Source organism: Benincasa hispida, chromosome 5 (genome assembly GCF_027475165.1).
Source record: "Benincasa hispida cultivar pf3 chromosome 5, pf3_genome.v1.1, whole genome shotgun sequence".
Lineage (NCBI taxonomy): Eukaryota > Viridiplantae > Streptophyta > Magnoliopsida > Cucurbitales > Cucurbitaceae > Benincasa > Benincasa hispida.
The window spans coordinates 23814751-23833711 of NC_143482.1; the positions used below are offsets into that span (position 1 = coordinate 23814751).

The 18961-nt window shown below is 25.9% G+C and overlaps 1 protein-coding gene across 2 annotated transcripts; it reads right to left on the reverse strand.

The window, feature by feature from the left end:
- Positions 1–213: 213 nt before the first annotated feature.
- On the reverse strand, positions 214–17822 carry LOC120078371 (uncharacterized). Of its 2 annotated transcripts, XM_090314024.1 has the most exons (24): positions 17504–17822; positions 15000–15217; positions 14603–14711; positions 14211–14312; positions 14046–14105; positions 12699–12777; positions 12419–12569; positions 11460–11583; positions 10562–10742; positions 10040–10068; positions 9322–9470; positions 8054–8159; positions 7808–7903; positions 7633–7688; positions 6323–6446; positions 4893–4955; positions 4745–4804; positions 4315–4476; positions 3041–3114; positions 1281–1374; positions 1036–1172; positions 832–912; positions 651–756; positions 214–495 (listed from the first exon to the last, which is right to left on the reverse strand). In XM_090314024.1, exons 1-24 carry the CDS (start codon positions 17675–17677, stop codon positions 391–393), a joined length of 2640 nt encoding a protein of 879 aa, XP_090170150.1. In that variant the 5' UTR covers positions 17678–17822; the 3' UTR covers positions 214–390. The 2 variants fall into 2 exon arrangements, with proteins under 2 accessions (XP_090170150.1, XP_090170151.1); XM_090314025.1 differs by lacking the exon at positions 651–756.
- Positions 17823–18961: the final 1139 nt, after the last annotated feature.

Below are 18961 nucleotides of genomic sequence, written 5' to 3' on the forward strand. Positions count from 1 at the left end.
GTGTCGGGAGCTTCACTCCCGACGGATTTCTCCCGACCCAACTCCCGACGATCAGTACGTCGTCGGGAGAGGATCTCCCAAAATGTTTTCTACCATTTCCTGACGATTTTAGGTGTGGGAGAAGTACGATTTCTTGTAGTATGTCGATACCCAGTGACTTGGATTTTAATTATTTAGTTTTAATGAAATTATTTAATTTACATCATTTATTAGATTTTTATTAAACTATGAAAAGGTATAGTTTTGAGTTTCATGCATACATGCTTATAGTATTGACCTAGCTTGAGTCCTAGGGAATCGGGTCGATATTACTATGCAACCAAAATATTTCCAATAGCAATATAGAAGAGATGTGAAACACTTTGATCTCGAGGTCAGGGTAAACGAAATTCAATATAGTGAAGATGTTCCTTCAAATGAATGGTTGAATGCTGAAGGTATTTCCTCATATGGATCCTCGAAAGTTGCAACATTACCAGGCCTTGAAAACACAATCTGCAACAGTTACATTTTTCTTTTAAAAAAAATAATAACAATAAAAATTAGAATTTATGATTAATAGTCTTAGGATTTCCCTATTTTTATAGATTTTAGTAAAGACGTATTAGTATAATTTCCTTGAAGTCACTAACGTAAACGTAAATATGCACCTGATAATCTCCGAGAGTACGTGATTTAAAACCAGCGGCACAATAATCAAAATAGTATTCCCATGTTCGTAGAAAACGTTCATCAAAACCAAGTTCAAGTATCTTGCTGAAAATAAATATAAATTATATTTCAATTTGAAACACATTCTTCATTAATAGTGATCAAGCAAAGCTTTCTTACCTTTTATTATTCAAGAAATTCTTTCTCCAAAATCTCAATGTTTGATAGTAATGAATTCCAATATTTTCCAAGTGCTCCACACTGTAAAATGGATGGAAATTAAGCATGAAACTTATATCTAATACTCATACATTAATTATTGTTCAAATATTAATAATAATAATAATAATAATAATAATAATCATAGCTTAATAAATTATATACCTAAGTCTAGATGCATTAGCCATGGCTGTTGTTATTCTACTTAATGAGGGTAGACATCCTCCTTGAAATATATATTCTTTGATGAAACCAGCTTTTAGCCTATACTCTTCATAAGATTCATCTGGCGTTGATATGAACTAATAATGAAAAATAAAAATAAAAATATAAAAATTAATTAATTAATTAAATTTTAAAAGAAAGAAAGAAAAATATATTTATGGCCATAGCAATAAAAGATTTTAAACCTGTAGAACAAGAAGACCATTTTCTGCTAACACTGATTCACATGAACTAAAAAAGTCTTCCATGAATTCATGGCCAACAGCTTCTATCATCCCACTGATACATTTGAAAATAATTAGGTTAAATTATAAGTTCAAATTTTCAAATTTTTAAGTTTGTGTTAAATAAGTCTCTAGAATTTAAAAGAAAATTTTAATAAATCCCTTAAGCCCTATTTGGTAACAAAAAATTAAGCTTGTTCCCTCTCAATTTCTTACATTAGTTTTCATTAGGAGTGTACATCAAACCAACCAAAACCGACCGAATTAAGGTAGGTTGGTGGGGGCTAGGGGTCGGTTGGTTTTTAGTTTTCCTGAAAAAAATTTGAAATACCGACCGACCGATGTATATATATTTGTTTTTTTTTTTTAATTTTTTTAATAAAAAAACAAAGTATAAAAGCAAGCTCATTACCACCAACCTAAGTCCAAGCCTACTAGTTTTAATATTGATTTAATATTATTTTTTATGTGGCCTAATTTTCAAACTCATTACATGATTTATTTAAATTTTTTCATTAAAAATGATTGATTTAAAGTTAAAAAAGTTGCTAATTTTATTAACCTAACAATAACATATTATCAATCCATATTTCCTTTTCATTCACCTTGGCTCTTCTTAAAAAAAAAAAAAAAAAAAAAAACGACCGATGGTGCCAGTTTTTTCCCAAAACTGACAACGACCGACTGATTTACACTCCTAGTTTTCATCTTTCTAAAGTAAAAGAGTTGAATAATTCCCAATCAAATCTAAAAAGAAAAACTACTTTTTTCTAATTTTCAAAATTTGGCTTGATTTTTTGAAACCTTTTGGTAGAAAGTAAATAATAAAAGCAAGAGAATTTATAGGTAGAATGTGTGTTTATAGGCCTAATTTTTAAAAACTAAAATCCAAAAATCAAATAGTTACAAAACGGGGTATCAACTTTTAAGTTTGTGTTTAGTAGGTCTCCAAACATTAAAAATTAAAGTATCTAATAAGTCGCTGACTTTTAATTTTGTATCTAATAAATCCTTGAATTTTAGATTTTATGTCTAACAGGTTGGACATTTTTTAAAATTCATGAATCTATTGGACACACAAAATTAATATTTAATGTCTTATTAGATGCAAAGTTTAAATTCACATTTAATAGATTTGTTAATTTTAAGAAAACGTTAAATATGCTAGAGATTTATTGGATACAAAAATTGAAAGTTTAAAGACTTATTTGACATTTTTAATTCTTTAAGATCTATTAATACACAAATTAAATGTTCAAAAACCGAAAGATCTTTAAAAGCATATACAAAAATTCAGAAAATTATTGTATTGTTTGATAATCATTCAGTTTTTGGATTTTAGTTTTGAAAATTATTATTGTTATCTCACCATTTTTACTTATGATTTTATATTTCTTACGTTAGCATTTAGATTCTTACACCCATGACTGAAGTGGTGTTTCCCAAAAAAAAAATAATAATAATAAAAAAAAATCTTGAAAATTATATATATATTTTTAATTTTTAAAATTTGGCTTCTATTTGAGAATACTACTAAACTAGTAGATTTAAGTCGTGTTTATTTATAGATTTAATTTTTAAAAATAAAAAATAAAAAATGAAATGATTACCCTAAAGAATCTAAATATATAATTCAACCAAATAATTGTCATAATATTCCTATCATATTTATGCATATTATGATTAATTAATTATAATCTTATATCATTCGTCAACTTTACCATGATATAATTCTATCATATTTATTGGTATTCGACAATTGTCGATAGTCACAAAGAAGAACCTCGATGTGATCCTGCAAGAAAAAATTGGACCAAAATGATTTGTTAATATTTCAAATTTTTTAAATTTGTATTATACACAAATGGGTCCTCATTTATAAGACTCCTAGAAAAACACATGCTTTTTTAAGTTTTTAATGTGGATAATTGTAATAAGTGAAAGGATAGTTTTTATATCAGGAGATTTTTTTTTAAAAAAAATGGTGAAACTATTTACATGAACTAATAAAATTTTAATATTATTTCATAGAGGCTGAAAGAATTCTATCAATGTCTATCAGTGTCTTCTTTTGCTATTTCTATAAATAGTTTGATATTTTTTCTATCTATAAAATTTTTTCTTTTACATTTACAAATATGTTATACAAAAAAATAATTTATAAATATGTCAATTTTTGAAACTTTCGAGTCTCACTGATAGTCAATAGTATATCAGTGATACCCACGTGGGTCCTCGCCTATAAGACTCCCTTACATAAACATATAGTTTCTTTAGTTTTTAGTTTAGATAATTGTAATGAGTGACAATGTAGTTTTATATTTACAAATATGTCACACGGACAAATAACTAATTTATAGATATGGCAAGTTTGAAAACTTTCGAGTCTATCAAAGTTTGTAGATTTGTATTATACACAAGTGGGTCCTCATCTATAAAAGCCTTAGAAAAATATATGATTTTTTTAGTTTTTAGTTTGATTAATTGTAACGAGTGAAAAGTAGTTTTCATATTTACAATATGTTAAACAAATAAATAATTTATAAATGTGACAAATTTTTAACTTTCAAATTTATTACTGGTGAGTGATAGACTTCTATCATGGATATACTGTTTATAACTATCGTTAATAGACCATTTTCCACTTCTATTACTGATAGATGTCTATTACTAGTCAACCATTTTATTCTATATGAATTGTATACAATTTTTGTGTCCATTTTTGGATAGACCATTAACGTGTCCATAAGTGATAACTTTTTACTATTGTGATAGATCAATTTTATGTCTATTAGTAATCATTTCTTTATTTGTGATATATTATTTTTATGTTTATTACCAATAAAACATTTTCATGTGTATCACTGATGTCTAACAATATACATGTGTATCTCGTTGACTAATAAGATTTAAAATTGTAATAGGTCTATCACTGACTCACAAATTGATAAGGCTTAAAATAAAGTCGTATTTTAAAGAGAGAATGAGTTTGTACCTGAAGGCCAAGATCTTTAACCCTATTTTGGGCATATTTGAATTGTTCTTTGGACAAAGTAATGCCAGTACAATGACATCCAGTTTGCTTCACTATTTCAATAGCTAGAGTTCCCCAACCACACCCAATATCCAAAACTTTGTGGTTTTTATTGATTCTTGCCTGGAAATATTAGAATAAAGAAAGGGGTTTGTTTTCAAATATAGAAAAAAACTAAAATATTTATAAATATAGTAAATTTTTTTTGTTTATCAGTGTTAGACATTGATAAACTACTATCATCTATTACTGATAGACTGTGAAATTTCACTATATTTAAAAATATTTTTAGCAATTCGACATTTAAAATTATTTCCCATAAGGAAAGAATTTTAATAAGGTAGTGAGATATATACTAAATTGCAGTAGAATAATGATTTAATAATATCACCTTTTTAATAAGAATGGAGATTTTCCTCAATTGAGCAATCCTCAAATCTTCATCTTCCCTCTATATTTTAAAAAATGGAAAAGGAATAAATAAATAAAGCACTTTCCATTAGAATTTAATTATCAAATAAAAGTTTGCATTTACAAACCTTAAAGATGGCACATGAGTAGGTCATTGTATCATCCAAGAAGAGAGAGAAAAGTTCATTGCTCTATATAAAACCAGATTAAGAAATAAGAATTTAAAAATTTGTAACCAAAATAAGGAGAACTTAGAAATATATTGTTAGGATATTAAGAATATTTTAGTAATTAATTAAGAAAATTGATATGAAATATTGTTAATATGATTGACACGGAACATATATCCAGAAATACAGAACATGTATGATATACTTTTATTTGATCAAATCGTCTTTTTATTCTTGATAATGAATCACTTGACGTTTTTAAAAGCATCAAAAGTTATTGCTATTTGACATAACAAAAACATCAAATAACACAATTTTTATAGTAGTGTGATGATTTATTGATTTGTTATAAAAATATTGACTGAGAGCAAGAGGATCTAAGTATCTTGAATTACTTATTTTTATATTTTTTTCACGTGTTATATTTGAGTCATTTTAGTTTTGTTTTTATTTTCTATAAATATCACATAAATGTTATAATTATAATAGTTATGCAATATTTAAAATTAAAATTTATCAAACACTATTTTATTTTATTACACATCTAATTTTTCTAAAAGCACAGCTACCAGTAATTATTTTAAACCTATAATAATCTCAAATTAAGCAAAATTAACTTTGATTCATATAATTTAATTACATAAATTTAATATTAATTTACTAATCATTGTAACTAAACTTTTCTGTTTTAAAATTAAAATTTACCATCCGCTATTAATATTCTTATAATTTAAAAATAGTTACCTAACTCCATAACTAGTATTTCTTAGATGATAATAAATACAAGTATAAATTGATGACACTAAAAATTAGCCATAGAAGTTGAAAATTCAAAATTCACATTTTTCCTGTTAAAAGTGTTTTTTTTTTTTTTCAAATTTAATAACTCTAAAGAACTATCTTTCTTTAATGATTGCGAATTCTATTCAAAACTATCATAATAGTCGAAAAATCTGGATTTTTCCCTTTTTATCTCACCAAAATCACGGATTTTTCATTTTTGTATATATAATGACTATTATTTATAACCACAAATTTGTAATACCTATCATAAATTTCAAAAAAATTCAAAAAACATTGTTTCTCCCAAAAAAAAATTATGAATTTGGCCTTTACAACTATTTAAAAGGTCAATAGACTGTGATAGATAGTAAAATTTTACGATATTTGTAAATATTTTGATTCATTTTTTTATATTTTAAAACAATAAAAAAGGTGTAGATTTGATTTTTATGACGGTTTTTCTCTCTCGTCTCTAGATTTTGTAGGATTTGTCTTTCTTCTTGTGTCATGAAAGGTGCATTTTACGTTCTTATAAGAAAGAGATTTTCTAAAGACAAAAGAAAGGAAAAAAACAAAAAAAGGTAGTCATCCATAATATATAATACCAGATCATAATGACGAGAAATATTTGTGCGAGCTTGTGCAATGCTGTTTTTCCTTGAAGCATGTTGATAAAAATACTTTGCTGATGCAATACTAGCTGTAAATAGTGGAGGAGACCACCATCCCCTGCAAAAACAAAATAATATTAATAATAATCATTAACGATACGAAGATTTTTTCAAATAATAAAACTGTTGAAAATATTTACAAGATATAATAAAATTTTAGAATTATCAATGATAGACGCTCATAGACACCGATACACTTCTATAAGTGTCTATCAATGCCACTAATAGACGCTAATACAAGTCTATCAGTATCTATCAACGTCTATTGCTGAATTTTAAAATATATTTTGTAAATATTTTGATTCGTTTTTCTATATTTGAAAAGAACCCTTAACAATATATCATACATGATAAATAGTTCTCAAATTACAAATTTCGTCCCTATATCTTTTTATATTTTTATTAATTGGTGTATCAACTATGACGTCTCCCAATTTTCAATTTTGTATTTAATTAATTCTTGATGTATTTGACATGTTTCCAAAACAAACCAATTTACTAAACATATAATTGATTTTTTTTTGTTTTAAGATCATTAAGATCACTTTTGATAATTTTTTTTTTGGTTTTTTAAAATTAAGCAAAGATTACATTTTTCGTAAGTATAAAAGTTGAATTCTAACCAAATTTCAAAAAGAAAAATAAATTTTTAAAAGGAAAATTATTTCAAATGGTTAAACCGTTGAAAATATTTACGAAATATAGTAAAATTTCGAAACTATCAATGATAGACGTTGATAGATACTGATAGACTTCTATCAGTGTCTAACAATGTCACTGATAGACACTGATACTATCATCGTCTATCATTGATAGTTCTAAAATTTTGTTATGTTTTGTAAATATTTTGATTCATTTTTCTATATTTAAAAACTACCATTTTTAAAAACTACTTTTTTTTAGTTTTTTGAATTTGACTTAATTTTTGAAAATATTGATACAAAGTAGATAACAAATTCAAGAGATTTAGATAGGGATAAGGGACACTCATGGGCTTAATTTTCAAAAACAAAAAAATAAGAAACCAAATATTTAGCAAACAAGATCTTAACATTCAATTTTATATACAATAAATTATTAAATTTTTAAAATTGAAAGTTCATGGACATGCGTACTTATTCAACTTATAAACTCATTCGACTCGAAATTGAATGTTTAAGAAGTTATTGACCCAAACCTAAAAGTTAAGTTGAGAATATTAACCAAAGTATATCATAATTAATATTTGTCTCTAAAACATTTACCTTCTTTTTTTAAGTTTTGCAATAGAAGCATTTGTATCTTTATTAGCTATGAGAACCTGCATGCAAAAGAGAAGTTAATTAAGTATATATGAAAGAGTCTATTTAGATCACTTAACATCATTGAGAAGAAATAATGTTTAAATGGCTGAAAATAATTAAACTAAATTAAGCTCACCAAAATAAGATTAAGAAGACCTTCATTTTTATCCATAAATGAAAAGTCTCCATTAATATATGCATCTGCAAGACCTAAGTCAGCTTGTGTCATTATCTGAAAAAAAAAAAATGGTATATATCATTGATATTGAGTAGAATTTGAGAGATAATAAATTTTTATCCTATTTTGTATCTACACATTTTTTTTTTTAAATATATACATCAAACAACTATAATTAATAATAAAATAGTTTAAGTTAAATACCTTCCAATAAAATTGAGGGGTGTGAACTCTTAAGACAACCTTTTGGGGCAAGTTGTCACTTATTATTCCCTTGAAGGTAAATATTTTTCCCCCTTCTTCCATTATACTGTGTCATAAAATTAATGCTAAGAAAAGGATTGTGATCGAATAGAGTAGTAGGATCGTAACTAAAGTAAATTGAAAATAATAATAACGAAGAAGAAGAAATGAGAGAATAGCACACAATGACTTTACGTGGAAAACTCCTAAATAAATCAACTTAAAAACCACGGGAAAGGATAGAATAATTAGCCACTATAAAAACAGTAGTTATAAACTTTCTCTCTTAAGAACACCAAACTCTCTTACAAGAAGAAATTCTCTTTATTTTTATCTCACTTACTTGTTGAAATTTTTTTGAATGGATTGGTAACCATGGGTCCCCTCCTATTTAAAGCCTAAAGATAGTTCATCATCAAGCAAATCCAATGGTTCCAATTTGTCCTTATAGATGTGAAGGATCCAATGACTCAAATTGTTTTAGAGAGATGTGAAAGATCTAAGGGTCACAAATCGGTCTTGGAGAAAGTGTAAGATCCAATGGCCCAAAATTGTCTTCTAAAAACTTTTTGAATAATTAGGATTTTTCTTGATATACCAACAATTAAATTAGGTTTAAATACTACTTTTATTCTGTACTTTTGGTTTCGGTTAATTTTGGTTATGGTATTTTCAAAATGTTCATTTTGGTTGCTATACTTTTAACTTTTGTTCATTACGGTTCATATACTTTCAAAATGTTCATTTTGGTCCTTATACTTTTAATTTTGGTTCATTTTTATCCTTACACTTTTAAAAAGTGATAATTTTGGTCCTTTCATTTTCATTTCATTTTTAAAGGATCAAAATGATCATTTTTTTAATGTTCAAGGATCAAGATGAATTAAAATTGAAAGTATACAAGGATCAAAATGAACATAATAAAAGTATAGAGACGAAAATGGACAAGAAAAGTTGAAAACATAGGGATTAAAATGAACACTTTGAAAATACAGTGACTAAAATGAATCAATAATAAAAAATACAGAGACCAAAATACCATTTAAACCATTAAATTATAAGCTAGTATGAGTTCTCATGATGCACTATAAAGAGAGAGAACTATAGTAAACAACAACTAGGAATAACATTCTCATTGATTTAAATTAGGTAAACGAGAATTTAACTTAACAAAATAAAGTAATTAAAAAAAAAAAAAAGGCATGAATGTAGTATCATGGGGGACTCACGTTAATGATCCAATAGATATGTATCGGCAAAGAAATTTTGTGACGAAAAGTCGTGCTCCTCTTTCTGTTAGAGAAGGTACCATACATTTTGGATTGTTCAAAACACTGAAACTTTTTCCCAAAACATTGTGGGTTGCATTGATACATGCCTGCAACATTTACGTGTTACTAAAGCCCTGTCTGGTAATTATCTACTTTTTTTTTTTGTTTAATTAATTCTACGAACTTTCCATTTTCATCGTACGTTTAAATTTCTTGTTTTATATCTACTTTCTATTAATGTTTTTTTTAATAACCAAACCAAAATTTGAAAACTAGAAAAAGTAGTTTTTATGAAGGGAAAATTATTTCAAATTGGTAAAATTATTGAAAATATTTACAAGATGTAACAAAATTTTATAACTATCTATAGAAGTCTATCGGTGTCTACCAACATCTATTATTGATAGTTATAAAATTCTGCTATATTTTGGTTCATTTTTATATATTTTAAAAACAGCCCATTTAAGAACTTGTTTTTATGGTTGAAATTTGGTTAATAATTCAATTCTTTTACTAAAAAAAGATGAAGAATATCGTAAGAAGAAATTGATGGAAAATAAACTTAGTTTTCAAAAATCAAATGGTTATTAAACAGGTATATATTTTTTAATTAAATTAAAATGGAAATTTAAAGAATTAATTGGAAACCTTGGGAAGAAAAATTCATATCATTTACCTTAACCCCATCCTCAAGGGAGCCATAACCTAAAGAAAAGGCAGCACATAATCAACACATGCCATGCTAGAACAAAGCTTCAAAGAAATTGAAGTTTAATGGAAATTTAGATGTTGAGTTGGGCAATGTTGTTTCTATTTTCTTGTTTTTAGTTTTGAATTCTTCTCTATCGAATCATCGATTGACTAAAAAACTTAAGCTGACGGATTATACACTTTTAACATTCTCGTTTCTTATTTTCTTTTACCATTTGTCCAAATTAAAAAAAAAGTATTATTTGATCCATTTTTACTTTTTAAAATGTACAATAAATATTAAAAATTAGAAACTAGAAATAGAAACGTTATCAAACAACACCAAATATATATGTTTTTCTCCAAATGAAAAATTGAAGACAAAAACAAAGTAACTTTTTTTTTTTAAAGTTAAAGCAAGAAGGCTACCAAAGTGAGTATAATTCAATCGGCATCCAAATATGTTAATGACTAAAAGGTTTGTGGTTCGAATTCTTGAATTACATACCTTGATATGCTCCACAAAACCAAAGTTTTCTCTTCCCTTGGATGGTATGAAGCTCATTTAAAGCTTTGAAAGCATCAACTGTTGGAATTGAATGGCCAGTTGACCATTTAAACAATATATCTTTTGGCTGTTCTTCTGGATTAAGAGTTGCAAGAAATGGAAGACTTGTCTCCCCAAGATTCTGCTTTTTGTCCAAATAAAAATCAAAGTAAAAAATAGTAGTTTTTACTCATCATAAAATATTTTAGGGAAAAATATCATTTCAGTCCCTAAATTTCTATTTGATCACTAAATTTCAAAACGCTACACATTTAATTTTTAAAATTTGAAATTTATTTTTATTTAGTCACTAAGTTTTAAAATGTTACAATTTTACATTTGAAATTTGAGTTATGTTTCAATTTGGTCACATGGTTCAAGTTTTACGTTTTTTACTTTGATTTTTCATTAAATATACTCACTTTCCCTCATTGCATGTTAATGTCTATTACTTGACTTAAATTAATTATAAAATGAAAATTTAAATTTAATTTTCATAGAGATGAAAATTAGTGAAACTTAATTAATTATAATTCTTTTTAATCTTTTAAATCAAATACTAAATATTTATTCTAAAAATGAAAACTGAGTATTTAGTAAAAAAAAATTGATGTTAAAAATGTAAATATGGAAACCTAGTGATCAAATTAAAACAAAACTCAATTCTTAAAGATGAGATTAGAATATTTTGAAACCTTCTGAATAAACTGAAACCAAACTCGAAACTTAACTAAACGTATAACATTTTGTAACCAAAGTAAGGACCAAATAAAAATTAAATCCAAAATCTAGACATAAAAATAAATAAATAAATTTTCTAAATATTTTAAATTGTAGAACAAATTGTGTAATTACTAACCAGAAGTACATTGAGCCAATAAGTTAAATAAACTTTATTGTTTGTATTTCCAAGGAAGTTCCATGCACTCCATATTTTTGGATTTTGAGGCATGAAATCTTTGTCGCCATGAAGATAAATGTCACTGCATTCAACATTATGAAATATATATATATATATCTTAAATCACAAATGGACCTAAATACTTAAGTTAATGGATAAAGGTAAATTTAATTATATATAATCTAACATTCTCTCCTCAGGACCTCTCTAGACGTGTTTAAATAAAAATGAATTTTTTTTAAAAAAAAATTTCTTTTTAAGTCAATCCAAATAAAACACTCACGAAATTACTAGATTATCGATTTAAAAAGGAAAAATTGTGAAACCATTAGTTAATTCTAGAGTTTGTTAAATACTTTTAATTTGATTAATCACCTTCTAAATTTTGTAATTTGTTACAATTATATCCAATTTGATCAATTAACTCCCTATAGTTTGTTAATAGTTTAATCATGATTGGATATCCTTTAATGTTATAAAAGCAAAGAGACATTACATTATATAAAAGTAAAAAAAAAAAAGTTTAAATCCTATTTTGGTCCTTAAACTTTAATATTGTTCTATTTTAGTCCCTAAATTTTTAAAAATGTTGATTTTAATCCCTGAACTTTTAAAAAGTTCGATCCCAGTTATTAATATTCTATTATTTTTTAAGGATGAAATTGCATATAGCATGAATTGAATAAAATGAAGGTGAAGTAAAATATCAACAACCAATGCGCTAAAATAGTGACGACCAAAATCTTGAGCTAAAAATGACTTTTGATCTCCTATAGAAAATCGCTTCACCATCCAATTCAAAATTGAAACTCTAGATTTTCAACCACCTGTTTTGGTCCTTAAACTTTGAATTTTATTATATTTTGACCACCGAAAATCTCTTTATCACCTAACTCAAAAAGAAATAATAACTGTACCTATAAACATATTGAAAGGCAGCAAGAACTTTCAATTCATCTGGTGTTGCTTGTTTCCCCAATATTCTTAAAGTCTCAGGAGCATGAGTTGCTATTATACATGCATCATATATTTCTTGAGAATAACCATGGCCATAACTTACAATGCACCCTATTAAACATTTTGTAAAATATTAAAAATCAATACTATATATTATATAGGATTCAATTAATTACAAATAATAAACAAAAAAAATATAATATATATGAATCAACATCTTTTATATAATAAATCACTCACCTTCATTGCTTGTTGAGATGGAATCAACTTTAGAACCAATTCTTATTTCACAACCTCTACTCTTAAGGACTTCTTGGATCTGATTTTTTTTTAATAATAAAATAATAATAAAAAAAAAGAAAATAAAGATATTAATAGAAAAATGAATAATACTTTAAGTGTAGTCCAAGTTGCACCCATGTTCATGCATCCATTACATTAACAAAGAAAAAATTGAAAAAAATATATTTTTTTAAATAAGAAAAGTTTTCTACGTGGTAACTTGCGATGGGACACTTCAATGAGCTGCACAAATGGTATAACTTCGGGATTCACATGAATTTTCTTCATAGAAATAGCATTGGATTAATATTCACGGATTGTTGCATTAGTTTTATGTATCAAAATAAAATTTTTATTAAAATATCATTTTGATCTTTATATTCTAAATTATATTTCATTTTAGTCTGCTTACTTTTAGTTGTCTAAATTAGCCTCTCTTACTTCAAATAAATTTTAATTTAGTGTTTGTACTTTCAAGAAATCGTGTATTTGTAGTTTTTCGAAGTTAATTTTTATCGAAACTGGTTGAACAATAATAATAATTATCATGCACTAAGAGAATACCATGTATTCATATTTTCAAAATTTATAAAGAGAACATTGATACTGTTGAGGATCTTCAAAGAGATCTCACAATATTAATAAGATACCTAAGCTATTTCTCCTATCGCTTTAGTTTTAAGATGGAACCTTATATTATATATAATATGGTATCAGAGGTCATGAAATCCAAATTATGGGCAATACGATCCAAAAAAAAAAAAAAAAAAGGATTCGACCTAAGAATGTGATAGGATTAGTATTAGAAGAATATTAAGAGTATATTAGTAATTAGCTCGGAAGTTGGTTATAAATAGAGTGGTAGAGAAGAGGATAAGCAATATTTGGCATATGAATTAGAGTTTGAGAGTTATCTCAAGATTGGGAGGGTCCAAATACCTCGAGCACTTGGTTTATCTTATATTTCCGTTATCTTTTATATTCGGATTCTATCATAATGGTGAACCCACGGAGAGGTACCAATATGAAGGAGCATGTTGAGAACGTTAAAAACATCAAGGAATCTATATAATATATATTTTAATTTTAAGAATCAACAACAAACAAAAGAAGAGGGGATGAATTTGAGATTTATTAGAAGTATTAAGCAATAAATATAGACCATTAAAAGTACAATGATTAAAATGAAATTAAACGTTTCAAAGTGTAGGGACCAAAATAACATCTTAATCCGAAAACAATAATAATAATAGAAAATAAAATTAAAAGAAATATTTCTTCCCCATATATAGTTTCAAGGATCACCTTCTTTACATAAGATTGTGAATGTTGTTTGATAGTAATCCATTGTGGTTCTCCAAATAGCTTTAAGAAAGAACAAGAAATTTGAAAATTTATTAAAATAATGCCAATGTTTATAAACTAAATTCTAGAAAGGTACAAAAGGTGATGAAAAAGAGAATAATTAACCTGAAGTAAGTAATGATTTTGAAGAAATGAAAGAACTAAGAAGGCTGAAAAGTTGAGAACTTTGGCTGAGGAACATGACCAAATTGAACATAAAATTGGAGCCTACAAAAACATAAGAAACATTAATATCCTAACCTACTAAAGACTTAAAAACATTGTCATATGAAATTGATAAGAAATAACAAAAAAAATTACAAGGGAAAAAAAAAAGCATTTTTTGATCCTAAATACTCAGGGATAAAAATGTAATATTTGGCTAAATGAAAATTAAACTCAAAACTCAATAGTGAAATTGTAACGTTATAAAATTTCAATAAACGAAATAGATACTCGACTCAAAACTTAGGACTATAGAATCTATTTTCCCAAAATATTATGAGAATTTAACTCACAACATAAGCTTGCTCAAATGTTTTGGAGTACCCCCTTGATTTGAGAAATTGTCCCAATGTTTCATTTGGATCAATTTCTGACTTTTTATTGTCCATAACATCAAGATAACTGTACACAAAATAATCGAGATTAGTATCTAATTAGTTACTTTGAAATGTGAGATTTAATTTTCTAAAGAGAAATTATTTGAGGAGGTTGTGAACAGTAATATGGTCGATAATTTTACACCATTAAATTTAAGAGAAATAAATTACAAAAATATTCTACATTCTTATAAAATGATTATGAATCGGGAATCATGTAGGTTTTTTTTTTTTCTCTCATCCAACCGTTAATAAGAGGCAATCACATTGTAGCGATCTAATTGAATAATTTGTTGTCATTGGCAATACTTACTTGATAACATCGTCCTTAAATTTGATAACTTCTCGAATCATTTTCCAAAAATATGGATTGAAGATGTTATTCATTTGTGCAAATAGACTTGAAAGATCATTTCGGGTGCCCCATTCATAGCCTCGTCCTTTGTCTAAACTCACTGAGAAAGACATATTTGATGTTTCCATTTCGACTCCCAAATTTTCAAAAAGTTCCATCATATTTGGAGATGTTACCTGGTCATATTTTGATGTTTAACCAAAATCATTATATAATCTATTTTGCTCATAAGATCATACATGTAATCTTCTAAAAAAAATTATGATATTTAATATTAAATGTTTTTAAAATATAAAGAATTTATTCATGGATTATTTTCCAAAAAAAAAACATGGATAGTAAAGGATAAAGATGGAAGTCAACTATACGAACTTGAGCATTGTTTAGAGTATTAAGTTGAGTTTTGAAGTTTGAAATTAGTTTATTGGAGTTATGAAGTTTATGTTTGAAGTAGAAAGCTGTTTAGTTTAGAGTTAAGAAATATTAGAGGGAAAGATAGAAAAAGATGGAACATGAACTTCATCGATAAACGTAAAAACTTTATTAGTGAAGTTCATCCAATGTAAGAACTTCAATAGTAAACATTCTTGTTCTTAATTTTGCATCGAGACTTATATGTATTTGATAATGTAAATTTTTATAGGTAATTTTTTTCAGAAAAAAATTGTTAAACTATTTACAGAAATAGTAAAAAAACAATAATAGACACTGAAGAAGATTGAAATTTTGCTATTTTGTGTAAATAATTTTCCTTATTTTTCTATTTTTGAAAATCCTCCAATTTTATAACTATTTTTATAATATTTTAATGAATGTTATTTTTTTATTTTACACAATTGGATCATATTTAAACTATAAAATAAGAGAAAAAGTTTATTTTTTAAAAAAAACTAGAAACAAATAAACAAGAAATAACTATCCTATAAGTTTATGTTTCTATCTCTCTTCTTCAAGAAATAAAAAACAAAAATAGCTATCAAACATGTTATCGTTTCTAATTTAAAAAACACAAAAACAAAAAATGTTTATGTTCTCAAATGGACCTTAAATTTTTGGATATAACAATTTTATGTTTAAGATTTTCATTTGATAGTATTCTTAATCCCATTATTAATTTTTCATTAATTATTAACGAAAAGTTGTTGTGGCACTTATTTTTTTTAAAAATTATCATTAATCAATGACAGACACTTATTTCTCTCTTCATTTCTTTTTTTCAAATCATAAAGATAGGAACAAAGGAAGAAAGAATGATTAGAGGGAAAAATTAGAGGGGAGAGTAAAAGGAGAGAAAATAAGTATCTATTTCAAGTTTAAAAAATAAAAATATTTCTAAAAAAATAAGGAAGAGGTAATTTTTCAATTGAAATAAAAAAATTAAAAAATTATCAGCATGACTAAATAGAAACAAATGCAAACTTCAGATGTAAAGTTGTTGAGTTTGAAAACTCGAAGATATAAAGTTGTAATAGCATTACTCTTAATTTAATCCATTTTTGTTCTTTTTTCTTTTCTATTTATTAGTTCAACATCGTCAATAGTTCTGAAGTTCTAGGTCCAAATTCAGCATAAGGAAGTTCTACTAAATTTGATCCGCTCGATCTAACTTAGTCCATTTATTTATTGGATTGCCTATGATTTGCTATTTTGAAGATGACTAGGTCCATTTAAATCATGTTTGCATCAGATTCAACTCAATGGATTTGTCATTGTACCAATTCAAATATGTATGCGTATATAATTATTTTTTTTTTAATGTTTTTAAGTATACTTTTAAAAAATATGAAAAAAAAAGAAAATTTTATAATATCAATAATTTTAAGGAGTAAAATAACAAAAATGTGAAGTATAAAAATAATTTTAAATAAATCAAATTAAAAATCAATGAATGTTTATCATCGATGTCTAATATGTTTTCAACTTTCAATCTAATAAATTTTTTACTAATTCAAAAAATTTGTTACCTACTCAAACAATCACTTATATCTTTACTATTCTTTTTTTATACAATCTTTAATAATTTTTGTCGACTCATACCACTATCATCCCAAATTTGACAAAAATTAATGACTATCCACAACATAATTAATGTAAACGACGACCAAATTTGTCAATTTTGAAAACTATAATTAAAACTAATTATAGACAAGATTGTATTCATTGAAAGTTTTAAAAAAACAAATCACTTACTAAACAACAAGATTGATTTAAAACTAAAACAAGATCGTTACTAAACAAGATTGTATTCATTGATTGTATTAAAAAAAAAAATTTATTTAATTATATGTCAATTTTGAAAACAAGATTGATTCAAATACTAATTATAGACAAATTTTTAAATTTGTCTATAATTAGTATTTGTCAAACTAAAACAAGATTGTATTAAAACGAAACAAATTATAAAACTAAAACAAGATAGTTACTAAACAAGATTGTATTCATTGAAAAAACAAATGGATTACTGGATTGAAGAGATTGAAGCCAAGGTCCAAATCAATGTCATTAAATTTGATCATTTTAGAATGGTTGCCTAAGTACTCTTCCTTCTCAAACAACACTACTTCTACTCCAGCATTTCTCAAAACATAAGCCGAAATCAGACCGTTGATTCCTCCTCCGACCACTGCTACCTTCATCACTTTCTTTTCTTGATCTTTCTTCAACTTAACTAGATCGATGCTTTCGAAGCGAAAGGAAGAAGAGAGAATTGTAAAGAAGATATGGAAGAAAGAAAAGGAAGAGAAGAGAAAAGTTGAAAGAAAGCTAACCAAACTTTCGTTCCCTATCTATGGTGGATATGGTGGATATTCAAAAACAGTTATTACTATTTATAAGGTACATATCACCGAATTCATAATATATGAAAATCAATCTTAGAAGGGATGGGAAAGTTCCTTTTTCCTTTCTTGGAATTGGTCTTTAAATTTTTTGTATAGTTTTTATTTAGTATATAGATTGTAAGTAAGATATACTTTTTAGTTCTTAAGTTTTGAATTTGACTTCTAAAATTTTAGTCGATGTTACCCGTTTTTAGAGGTGTTCAAATAAACCGACAACCTAAATAACTCAGACTATCTAACCCAAAATATAAGAGTTGGGTTGGGATGGATTAGTTTTGTTTCTGGGTTGGGTTAGATTGGATTAAACTTTTTCTATTTTTGTTGGGTTGGCTAAAAAAAATTTGGAATAATCCAACCCAACCCAAATTATGTATATATATATAAATAAAATATAATATATATATTTCTCTTTGTTTAAGATTTGATTACTTTGTATTGATTAATTTATGAATTTTAAATATTTTTCTTTTAAAATTGTTATGATATTTTTCTTTATTTGAAATTTGCAATAAATATCTTAGATACTTGGTATTTAGCATTTGAATTTTATGAGATTTTAGTTATTAGTCATGTTTTGTATATAAATTTATATATTTTTTATTAAAAAGAAAAAAATAAATTATAACCAACAACCCAACCCAACTCGAATTGTAAGGGTTGAGTTGGGTTGGGTAACTTTATTTGGGTTCTTTGGGTTGCCAACCCAACCAATTCGAATTTTCGGGTTGGTCCAAAATACACCCTTAACCCCACCCAACCCAACCCATGTACACCCCTATCACTTTTACTTTTGAAGTTTCAGTTTTGATTCAATTTGGTCCATCAGGTTTCATGCTTTATACTTTTAACCTAATTAGTTAATTAGTAGAAGTAAAAATAATTAATCATTATTGTGTTCGTACTAGATTTTGACAAGAAAATTTAATTCGTGGAAATGAACTCGATTTTCTTGATTTATTGTATAAGTGTTATATAGTCTCAAATTCTTATCATGGACTTGATCTTCTTAGATAATCATCCTTTGAGTTTGACGATCTTTTTGGATGATTAATCTTCAGAATTTTTGATTTCATTGGATGA

Excerpts from the sequence above, each read along its gene's own strand:
- LOC120078371 (XM_090314024.1), bottom strand. The coding sequence starts at position 17,677 with ATGAAGGTAGCAGTGGTCGGAGGAGGAATCAACGGTCTGATTTCGGCT. Across the intron at positions 8,160-9,321 it reads ATATCTATTGGATCATTAAC|TATAATGGAAGAAGGGGGAA; the intron begins GTGAGTCCCCCA and ends TTTATGACACAG. Across the intron at positions 1,375-3,040 it reads TATGATAGAATTATATCATG|TGGGATGATAGAAGCTGTTG; the intron begins GTAAAGTTGACG and ends CAAATGTATCAG.